This window comes from Mus musculus, chromosome 15, assembly GCF_000001635.26.
Source record: "Mus musculus strain C57BL/6J chromosome 15, GRCm38.p6 C57BL/6J".
NCBI classification, from domain to species: Eukaryota; Metazoa; Chordata; class Mammalia; order Rodentia; family Muridae; genus Mus; species Mus musculus.
Genome location: NC_000081.6, coordinates 95,860,835 through 95,873,159, shown reverse-complemented (window position 1 = coordinate 95,873,159; position 12,325 = coordinate 95,860,835). Strand labels below are relative to the sequence as shown.

Sequence of the window (12,325 nt, the reverse complement as noted above, 5' to 3'; positions counted from 1 at the left end):
ATTTTGTATTTAAAGGCAGGTTTTTTTTTTTCCTTCTATATTCCCTTACTAAAATCAAAACACATAGAGTACCTTTCACCCACTCTACCTGTCTAATTAACTCCATTTAAAAATAATAATAATAACAACATGTCCAGGCAGAAATTCTGTTCAGGCTGAGATGACCAACCTCATGCTGGCTCCTGGTGACCTCTTTCTAACATTCATAAGCAATCTACTCACAGACCTTCTGTAACAGCTAGGAGACAAACACTCTGGCTTCGACATACTCATTTATCAGTTTGGTCTGTGCCCAATGTCTTCCCTAATCAATGTGCTCCCACCCTCCCACACACACACTTATTTTTTTTAAATGCCTCATCTGTCACTTTAGTCATCTGGCACCTCAAGACTGTTCACTGCGGTTCCACCAACCAGTACTCCTGCTTTTGGAGACCATAGCTGACAAGCAACACCAGCCAGAAAGTTCAAACTTATCTGGGGGCAATCTGGCTCCCCTCCGAGGCTGTGGTTTGAGGCAGTCTCACTGTGGTCTCGAACTCCTTGTCTTCCTGTCTCAGATCCCAAGACAGAGATTACGGGTGTCCGTCTCTGAAACCATCCTTGAGCAGCCTGGACACCTGTGGCTGCTCGATAGGGCTGAACCACTTCAACAGAGCTCACTGGCATTCGCAGAAGCTCGACAACCTGTATGCTTGGTAACCTCCATCATGAAACTGTCCTCCCCTCCCCCCTTAGGGCCTACTGCTGCTGCTGCTTTGTCGTCTATATAACTCAAAAGTTATCAATCAATCAATCAATCAATCAGTTAATCGATATTGTCACGCTAAGCATTTGCTGACCGAACTTTGGACTTTGACCTACTGCAGAGTTGTAGAAAGGGGTACTGGGATTTGAACCAGGAGTGATGTGCATGGTAAGCTGTCACTCTATCTCTGACCCAGACCCTCACACCTTTTATTTGAGAGAGAATCTCCTTAAGTTACCCAGGGTGGCCTTGAACTTGCAAACTGCCTGCCTCAGCATACAAAGTGCCTGGGACCAGCCTTGTGCCAACAGGACTGGCTTATCTTAACATCTTTGAAGTAATGATTTTTTAAAAATGATTACAATGTTGCAGAAGGTACAGAATGGGACTTGTAAATATTTTGAGTTAAACGGCCTGGCTGGTCCTGTGGTCTAATTACTACCATCTCTCTGGGAAAAGATACTGGGCATTCCAGAGAAGTGACTCGGAGATTTGTGAATGGCCTCTTTACATGTCTGTCGACTTCTGCTCATTCTCCTCCGAGCTGACAATCCATGCGTTTAGCCTCTGGATCAGCCAGACAGAGCACGTAAGCGTTCTTCTACGGTCAGACAGAGTACGTGCACACAGGCTTCTTGCCCGGGTGCGTGGTACTCGCGCAATGTTAATGCTCCTTGTGAATACTGACCGAGGCACAATGACCCAAGTGAGCACTTCTCACTGGCTCACTCGTCTTTGACTTTCCTCCTCTTCTGAGAGTCCTTCTGCCAAGCTAAGTATTAAATTCCTTTGAACACTCACTCAATCTGTGGCCTCGGGGCTGCAGGTAGCCAAGGGTAACTATCAATGAGACCAACACCTTTTCTTTCCTCCTCCTCCTCCCCCCCCTCCTCCTCTTCTTCCTCTCTCTCTCTCCCTCCCTCTCTCTCTCTCTCTCCCTGATAGCTGGAATGTGTGGTTCTTGAGCACGAACAGCACAGGTGACAGTATCATGTGGAATGTCAGACAGTTGGCATGCCTGACAGTCTTCCACTTTTGCTTTTTTTTCTTCACGGTCCATTCTGGGCACACAGAAAAACAATTCCTCCACTTAGGTCGGGGCTCTGCTGAGAACTCTCTCCTTATCCAGAGAAGGTTCACTCTGAATGGCTTTCCAGCTTAACAAGGAAACCAGAGTCTTGACAGTCACCTACAAAGCCCCAAACCAACAATTCTCCCATCTGCCAATCTACTACAGCCAGGTGGACTGCCTTCCATGTCCACAAACGTATCACTAACGTGTCCGTTTCAGTCCCCTTTCTAGGACTCCTGCTTAGACATCTGTCCTTCCAGATTGCTCCAGTACCACACGCAGGCATTTCCAATTCTCAGTAAGATACACTTTAATACTCTATTTATAACTGTTATACGCCCACAACTGCTGAAACACATACATTACACACACACACACACACACACACACACTCATACAATCCCTACTACCTTTCCCTATTTATATTATTTTATAACTTATATTGTATTATTTACTTTGTATCTTAAGTCTCTCTTACCAAAGTGTTAGCTCCTAAGATATAGATTTTTCATCTTTTCTGAATATTCATTATAGTACCTAAAATAAAAGCCAAATAAATATTTGTTGGAGAAATTCACACTTAGAACTCTTCCTTGGGACCATACATTTTTCAGCTGGTTGAAGACGATTAAATCAGAATTTCAGAGAGTTAGCAATAATTCTTAGAAGACAGCAGTGTCTTAGTTACCATTCTATTTCTATGCTAAGACATCATAACCAAGGCAACGTGCATAAGAAAACATTTAACTTGGGGCTCACTGTTCCAGAAGGTGTTCCAGTCCCTAACCACTGTGGTAAGGGGCATGGCGGCAGATAGGCAGTCATAGTGCTGGAGCAGTAACTAAGAGCTTACACACTGAGAGATGACCACAAGGCGGAGAGTTAACTGGAATGGTGACACCCCCCCCTCTGCCAAATAGGGCACACCCTCTGGGAATCAACTATTCAAATACAGGAGCCTATAGGGGGACATTCTCACTCAATATGTCACAAGCAATAACTACCCTTCAAAGAGGAGCCAGCTCCCCCCAGATCCTAAATGGAGACAGACTCTTCATCTCTGCTTTCCTGAGGGTACCATGATGTTTAATTAAGGAGAGAGGCAGCTTCCACTTCAGTACTCGTCCATCTGAGTCTGTTTCCCCATCTAGCTATTAAGTCCTAAGACTTCAGTTCTCCTTCCTGGTTTATCCTATTGTAGCATTCTTTAGCCAGTCCAGCTTTTATTATTTACTCCGGATTTGGTAGAAGCTAAGCAACGAGGAAAAACTTAAGTTAACATGAGATCAGAAGTGGTAAAATTATTCCTGTCCCTAAACTTCAAGTTCTGCAAAGGCTGGTAGGGATGAAATGGTGGAGCTCAGATCACAGCGCAGTCCCTTAACCTTCCATCCCTGTAATTCCATGTTGATCACGGCTGTAATGATGTTAGATCAACGTCCCCCACACCCCTTCTTCAACTGTGTGTGCTCAGACCACCATAAGTTCCTGGGTCAATGACCTCTCCCCACTCCTGACCCTAACTTCAAACTCCTTAGCACTTGGGGCGAGTGTGAAGTCTACAGGTCCAGCCATGACTCCCTAGCCACTTGGGGTAAGCGTGAAGTCTACATGGCCAGACAAGACTCACTAGCCCTTGGATTTAGCCCTTAGAGCTCATAACCAGATACAAGACTGGGAGTCAGGGAGCAGAACATTATTCTATTGCCAGCAGGATGGAATCAACCCTAAGTTCTAACTCTGTGGCCTGTTCTTAATAGCATCTGGGTTGGCTGGTTTGTCTTCTTCTTATGCTTAGTGAGTGTGTGCGTGAGTGTGTGAAGACAACCTGTGAGAATCATTTCTCTCCTCCCCCCACCTGGGTTTTGGGGATCAAACCCAGGTTACCTGGCTTGGAGGCTGGTGCCCTCACCCACTAAGCCATCTTGTCTACCCTGCCTTCTACTAATTCTGACCTCTTCTGGATGACCTGAGGCTCAGGCACCCAGTTCCAGAATCATAATCCTCACATCTATTCCCAGCCATGCTCCAAATGATAGCCATTACTTATATGGCTGTTTCTCTTGATCATGAACTAACTGCCTTAGCAACTATAACATGAAGAGTCAGGCTTCACTGGTGGAAGAGATCAGATAATACTGAAAAAATACAAGAGCACAGAAGTCCTCTGCAAGATGCAAGGCAGCTTCATTGGCAGAGCTTCTTGCTGCCTGACATGAAATCCTGACCACCTGGGTTTAATCCCTAGAACCCAACATAAAGGTGAAGAGAAAGGTGTCCTCCACAACGATGTCCTCTGGTCTGCACATGAGTGCCAAGGCACCTGTGACCCCTCCCAATACCAACAGTAACAAGTTGTTTGCTTGTTTGTTTCTTTAAAGATTTGTTTTATGTAGGTACACTGACACTGTCTTCAGACACACCAGAAGAGGGCATCGGATCCCATTACAGATGGTTGTGAGCCACCATGTGGTTGCTAGAAGTTAAACTCAGGACCTCTGGAAGAGCAGTCAGTGCTCTTAACCACTGAACCATCTCTCTAGCCCCAAGAGGTTTGTTTTTTAAAGATAGCACTATTGGGAAAACATTCATAATATAATGTTAACTATTTTTACATTTTCAAGCAAAACTGCACCAGGACTGAAATGGTGTCCTACCGTACAAGATCACCAAGTGTCTCTGTAAACCAGTATTTAGTCACATCCTTTTCATATTGACTCCCCACACACACATCTGCCTCACCTTACAATGATGGTATGTTATTACTAGTTTCAACAAGTCTCCAGCTCCCGTGTGTCTGACATAACTGAGAACATATCTGCATCTATGATCACCCATTAACCATCTAGTATTTTGGCTACCTCGATAGCTGCCACCTGCAAAGTAGGCGAGAGAGCAAGGACAGACCTCTGGGCAAGGGGGGCAGAGACACAGAGCTGCAGGGAGGAAGAGGAGAGGGAGGTGGAGCTGCTACTGCCTATAGGCCCCAGGCAGCTGACAGGGCTGCCAATCTACTCAATTACCACACTCTGCCTCAGCCTGAGAATCACAGTGCTCATGAGCTGTGTCATTCCTTCTGATGCCAGAGACCAAGGCTGGCCAACTAACAGAGCTCTAAAATCTATCTTCTGAAGCAATCACTCTGAAAGCACCTTATTGTCCCCGTGAAGCAAACTAGATAAATACACTGTTACACAGAAAGCAATGGCTCTCTCTGTGTCCACCTAAAACCTCAACTATTTGAGAATAAGGCTCAAGCAAGCATGCGCTCTGCCTCCCTTCAATTCAGCAGGCAGCAAGTGATCCTCCGAAAGGCCAGATGGGAAGAAAATTAGGAAACTGACTTTTCCAACCTCTCTTTCTCTTTTCCAGCACTGTTTGAGATGCTGCTTTGCCATTAAAACCTCTGACTCCCAGGTCCCACCATCGGCCCCAGTTTAACAATCAGATTTCAATCAACTTACCTGATGTCCTGGCATTAGCCAGGCTCACCTGCCTCTAGCAGTAGGACTGTCTTCCCCAGTGCTGCACCCTCTTGCCTACATAAAGGCCTTCTCTTAAATATAACACTGTAGCTCCCTGGAGGGTCCTAGTCCCAAGGGATCCCCTTCTGTGACCTGTTTGTTTACCACAGAGACAGCATAAGGTAGCTATGTTGATTATAAGGCCAGGAGTGCTGGCAACAGTGGTGCTGAGAGGAAAACACAAGGAGCTATTTACAGGCATCACAAGAACTTATGTGTCATGAGCATCACAAACAGGCTGGCCTGGGAACATAAAGAAATCCTTCCCAAGTCCCCACACCAGCAGAGAACCTATTAGCTGCTGGCTGCTGGCTGAGGGGGAGTCTGTTTCCCTCAGGGATGTGCCCTACCCCCTGTAAGCTGTCCATACGCCAGTGGAAGGCCCTACATCCATGTCCACACTGAAAGTACTAACTGGATTGAGTGAACAGGTGAAGGGAAAGAAGAAATGAAGTTGGGAGGGAGATATGGTAGTGATTTGTCAGGGAGATGTTGGTGGGGGGAAGTAGAAGGTGGATATGATCAAATTTATAATATATACATACATATATACATATATATATGTATACACACATATAATATGTACAGGGATATGATATAAACATATATATACAAACATACATCATATATACATATATATACAGACATTCAATATATATATGCATATATACATACATATATACATGTATACATACAAACATACATCATACATACAAATAATATACAGACATACAATATATACACATACACACATATATACACATATACACATACATACAAACATACATCATATATACATACATATACAGACATTCAATATATATACATACATATATACATGTACACATACAAACATACATCATACATACATACATATAATATACAGACATGCAATATATACACATACACACATATATACACATATACACATACATACAAACATACATCATATATACACATATACATAGTACATATAATATACTGACATATGAAATATACACATACATACATAGATATATACAGACAGACATATGATATATACATACATGTACACATACATTTAATATATACATACACACATACATATACACATACACATAGTATTCAAGCATATAACATACATACATATATACTATATATACACATATACATACACACACACACATATATATGCATACATATATATAAAATTTTACAAGAATAAACTTTAAAACATATTTTAAAAAATAATTGCTCCCTGAGCATGGTAAGCACATGTAATTAGAGAAAGACAGTAACCAGGCTTTCTGTTGCTTGACAAAACGCTGATCAAAAGCAGCCTGGTAAGCAAAGGGTTTATCTCAGCTCATGCATTCAGTAAGAGTTCCTCACTGAGGGAAGTCAGGACAGGACACTTAAGGCAGGAACCAAGGCAGAGCCCAACCAACTGGCCTGTTTGGCTCTCTTTCTTCTACAACTCATGCCCACCTGCTGAGGGAGGTCCCTGCACACAGCAGCCTATGGTTCTCCTGCATCAACTAGCAATTAAGAAAAGTGCCTTACAGACATGGCTGGAGACTAATCTAATAAAGGCGATTGATTCCTCAACCGAGATTCACTCTTTTTGGGTGTGTCTTGATCTCAGTCAAGTTTGCAAAAAGCAATCAGAACACAGGGACACAGAGATATGTTATCTGGTACACTTACAGGGCAATTGTATATATTGTTATCAACAGGATAGTCTAATAAAATGACTTGCAGAAATTCTTGAGGCCAAACAGAGGTTATTTTAAAAGGGGGGGGGAGCCCCCCTCTGGTTCCTCAGTCCTCAGAACCATGGTGGAAATAAGTCTCTCCAAGGCAGCCGCCGTTGGTGACTCTAGACTTTGCTTGTGGTCGTTTGATCTTAGACTAGCCAGTCTTCTAACTTTGGGAATGAAAACCATGAAAGTCAAGAAACTAAGGCTGCTGCTTTAGATGATGCACGGGTTATGTGCACTGCCCTCTATCCGTGCAGCTGCTGCTGGGGCGAGCCAAGCACCAGCAACTCAGTACACTAGAAGCTGCTGAGAAAACTTTCATTTTCACGCAGAGAATGGGTGTAAAGCATGTGTGTTTCCAGGCACACCAACCCCTGGCTGCACACACCCCTCGTCACATTAGTTATGATCCTTACAAAGTTTCAACTAGAATCCGTTCGGAAGGATAACAGTCGAGTGGCTCTCGGAGTCTGTATCAGCGCTTCCTGCCTTTGCATCAAACTGCTCTGCCCTTCGAGATGGGGAACGACTGGGTGTACTCAGTTCCCCTTCGCTGGCACTCACACAGGCTGTAACAGGAGTCACTGAGTGCCAGGTCTCTATATTACGACCCAAGTGCTTTTCAAAGCAGGCCATCTGTGCAAGGATACTGCAGGAGCCCCACTCAGAAATGAACCTGCATTGTGGGTACAGTTTTATGTGCAGTCCTTCTCAGTCCACAGCATGGTGTGCACTCTGTACAATTAAGTTTGTAACTGAGGGGGGGCACACAGAATCAGTATTGCAGTCACACTCTGCCAACTGCTGGAGCGGTGAAGGTAATATCATCACACTTTGAAAATAAACCCTCCAAAAGATATATGCATACACATATACACGCAGGTACAAAGACACACATGCACATGTAAGCATGAGCGTGCATGCACACATACAGAGACACATACTCTCTCTCTCTCTCTCTCTCTCTCTCTCTCTCTCTCTCTCTCTCTCTCTCACACACACACACACACACTTTTGTTGCCAATACAAATGGTAGACTAGTCATTCACAGGAAGGTAAAAACCAGGTAAATCCAGTCAAGGCTGCCATGCTTCCCTGAGTCTCTGCTGCCTTAATAAGGCGTGAGTCAGAGAGACAAGCACTTTAGGAGACTAATATAAAATCTGCTTTGAAAGGCATTCTGCAAGACATCCTACATGCTTAATTTTCTTTAAACAAGGCACTAATAAAATCACAGTAGCATCTAATACGATTTTTAATTCCTTGAGGGTAGGAGCCATGGCTAATCTTCAATGTCTGACTCCGTGAGAACATTAGTTTCCCTCTTGGTAGAAACGAGTAAGATATTCCTAGTCCTTCTGGGGTTGCATTACTGAAGGTTCCTGACAGAAACGAGAAACAGGCCGCTTCACTATGAATAACTGCATTGGTCAGAGCATCATCTGTGCTCAGTCAAGACTGATTTCCAAGGTTATCGAAAGCAGAAACCAAGAGCAACAGAAATCAGCCAACGAAGCAGGAAGCTTTGCAAACATCGCCTCGTTCTTTTACTACGGGATGAGTTCCTGTCCGAAATCACATACAGGGGGCGAAATCAAATCCAGAGCTCAGGATGCTGGGATGCTGGAGGTCAGTTCACCTGCGCCTCAGAGACACCAAAGTCTCAATAGTCCCTGAGGGGTCCTGTGGCAGACTAAGCCACTGAAGAATAGAATGTGTCTCTCAAAGAAAAATCTTACTGACAAATAATTTTAAGATGTGTTACTTACAAACTCTGGAGTCCTGAAGTCCTGCTGATTCTCCAGTGATCCAAAGGTGGGGCAGACAATTGTCTGGTCAAAGTTTTCCAGCACTGCAGAGAAACAGTAAATAAGTTAGGTCAAGGGAGCGATGGACCTCAGCGTCCGAGGCCCGTCTGCAGGTTGAGCTGATTGAGCGCTCCGACTACCGACATCTTCAGCAACTAGTTCATGCATGTGGCTAGGTCTCAAAATGCTCTAGGCTGCATCTAGCATGGAAAATTACCAGCCTCTCCACTGCAATTAAATGTTGTAGTGCAGCTAAGGAAGTCATTATCCTGCTGGTCTCTCGGGAAACTGATGGAGAGGCAAACGAGGGCAGTCAGTTTCTGTTTTAAAATATATTGAAGAGCAGTATCTGACAGACATTTTAATGGGAGCCAAGTAAAAATTTCCAGTAGATACTTTCATCTAATAACAAACAAGTGAAGTTAATTATAATAACATAATTTAACCAATAATAATACATTAACACTTCAAACATAGTCCATATTAAAAATTACTAGTGAACTATTTTATAATAGTATAATTTAATCCATAGCAAAACATCAACATTTGAATACATTTGAATAATATGAATATAGTCTATATTAAGAGTCATCCGTGAACTATTTTACATTTTTCTTGGACTAAGTCTTGGGGATCCAGGCTCTATTATGAATACAAATCTCAGAATAGATGAGCCAGAGGTCAAAAGATCAGCGGCCAGAGGAGACTACTGGCCATGGTATTCGGTGACTGCAGTGTAAGGTTGGGTAGAAGAGTCAAGTTCAGGAGGTGGGTCATTCTATCATGTCAACCCCTGTGTTGGAATTAAGACCCTGACATAAATGAAAGAACAGCCCAGTGTGATGGACCCTGAGGAAGCAGACCAATCTATGCACTCTATGGATTCTAGATCAAATAGCCTTGAAGAAGCCTGAAGTAAAGACCTCCATAATCACCACAGGCAAATGGATTGAACTTGAAAATATCATCCTGAGTGAGGTAACCCAGTCACAAAAGAACACATGATATGCACTCACTGATAAGTGGACATTAGCCATCTCATATACAGTCACCAAACCTGGTGTGCTATTGTGGATGCCCAGAAGTGCTTGCTGACAGGAGCCTCCTCCTGTCAGTCCTGGCTGTCTCCTGAGAGGCTCTGCCAGAGCCTGACAAATTCAGAGGCGGATGCTCGTAGCCAACCATTGGTCTGAGCTCAGGGATCCTCAATGGAGTGTTTGGAGAAGGGACTGAAGGAGCTTGAGGGGGTTTGCAGACCCATGGGGGGGGTGTAGGGGGGTGCAACAGTGTCAACCAGTCAGACCCTCCAAAGCTCCCGGGGACTGGACCGTCAACCAAAGAATACACATGGAGGGACCCATAGCACTGGCCACATATGCGGCAGAGGATGGCCTTGTTGGACATCATTGGGAGGAAAGGCCCTTGGGCATGAGGGTCTTCGATGCTCCAGTGTAGGGGAACGCCAGGGCAGGAGTATGGGAGTTGGGGGGGGAGCACCCTCATAGAGGCGGGGGGGGGGGAGCACCCTCATAGAGGCAGGGGGAGAAGGGATGGGATAGGGGGTTTCTGAAGGGGACACCTGGAAAGGGGAAAACATTTGAAATGTAAATAAAGAAAATATCCAATAATGAAAAAAAGAAAAAGAAAAAATGTTCTGTGCTGGAGGCTAATCAGCAGAACTTGCCTTGTTCATTCGTGTTCACTTGAAAAAGGCAGAAAAATTCAAATAACAAGAAAGTGTTGGATTATACTAGAAGTCACTATATAATCATGTAACTTTGATTATATAGAAAGAAACACCCTTAAAGAGGCATTAAATAGTTAAGTTTGCTGACAGAGCGTCAACTGTTGGAAAAGGTCTAAACAGACATTCTCATTTATCGACAGGGCCACGTCTCTTCAATAAGCCACCGACCTGAAAAGCGACAGGTTAAGGATTTGAAGAGAGCCGAGGTACATGTTACATTTAGCAGCACACATCCTCAGATGCTCCTGACAGAACAGCTAGGAACAGCCTTTAATTCTACCTGTAGTAGTAGTATGAATTTTCAAAGTCACTACACAGCTGATTTCTTGACTACATTAAAAGGATTTGTGAAATCACTGGTTCCTATTGATGCAATTTTTTTTTCTTCTTTTCAGTGCAAAAACAAAAACAGAAAACCACCTCAGCTTGCATAGGGAGATTCCTGAGAGACTGACTGAAAGAGCATTACAAAGCCAAGTCATCAGCCAAGAGTTGAGACAGCTCCTCTCTGCCACATTACTTAGGACTTGTACCTTTTTTTAAAATAAAATAAAATAAAATAAAATAAAATAAAATAAAATAAAATAAAATAAAAAAATCCCCGTATTGGAATTACAGATTTGATTCACACAGAATACCTTTGTTTGCACACTTAACGTACATGTTAGTATCCCTATGCCTGAAGAGAAAGGCCAGCAGAAATGGCAGCCAGCACAAGCAGGTGGCCACCTCTTCTGAAGAGTCCATCAGAGGACCCTCTATGTAAGTACCAGAGAAGAAATAGGAAACGAAGGCGAGAGAAGGCAGCTCCCAAAGGTGACAAGACGAGTGGCTCTGATGCCCAGGAGGTCTGCAATTTCCATCCGACCAGTTGAGTTCAGAGAGTAGGGTCACAGTGAGTTGAATATTTCAACAGCCAAAGAACAGTTGTCCCAAATAACTATATTCCTGCAACCACCTTCACAGTGTCCTAAAAGAGCGGTTCTCAACCCATGTCTCCACCCCTCCGGGGTCTTGTATCAGACATCCTACGTAGCAGGTAGTTACATTGTGACTCATAAGAGTAGAAAAATTAAAGTAATGAAGTAGCAATGAAAATAACTTTATGGTTGGGGGTCACCACAGCATGAGGAACTGTATGAAAGGGTCGTGGCATCAGAAAGGATGAGAACGACTGTCCTAACACACGGTTGTCTGTACACCAGGCTGTGAGAGGTTCCCCACAGCCGGAGTGCAGCTTGGTTTCACACCCTGGAATAAAAGACCTAACCTTCGTACAGCATTAACTGCAGAGATAGTGAAGATACTGAAAACGTGGTATGTATGGTCTAGTGCTTTAGAAAGTTAATGAAATATCACACTGTGCGTATTTTTATAAGACCACTATAAATCAGGTGGCGTGACTGTTTGCCATCTTCTCTGGATTCTTACAGTATGACCTGTACAATTTGTCTATTATGGATCCGAGGTCCATGTGTTCGCTTTCATTCCTTCTCTTCTCCTCTGCCCAGGCAGATAGACTTAAGAGGGCGTTCAGAACAAGGCATTCATATAGCAGAGGAAACAAGACCTAGGACCCAGGGCTCTGTTAAATCCCAGGCACAAAGACAGAAGAATGGGTTTGTGGAGGTAGAGAATGGCTTAGAGCTCTCACTGTTCTCGTAATGAAAATGAACACAGTTGCAGC

General features: G+C 43.8%; 1 protein-coding gene across 7 annotated transcripts in view; it reads right to left on the bottom strand.

Annotated features, from left to right (window-relative positions):
* Positions 1-12,325, bottom strand: part of Ano6 (anoctamin 6) — a 184,630-nt gene that overhangs the window by 102,313 nt on the left and 69,992 nt on the right. For 6 of the 7 annotated variants that reach the window (NM_001253813.1, NM_175344.4, XM_030248256.1 and 3 more), the window contains one exon: positions 8,853-8,935. In NM_001253813.1, coding sequence (NP_001240742.1) covers positions 8,853-8,935 — 83 coding nt within the window. Of the gene's footprint in view, positions 1-8,852; positions 8,936-11,628; positions 11,681-12,325 lie in introns of those variants that run through there. The other variant, XM_006520234.2, reaches the window with a different exon arrangement.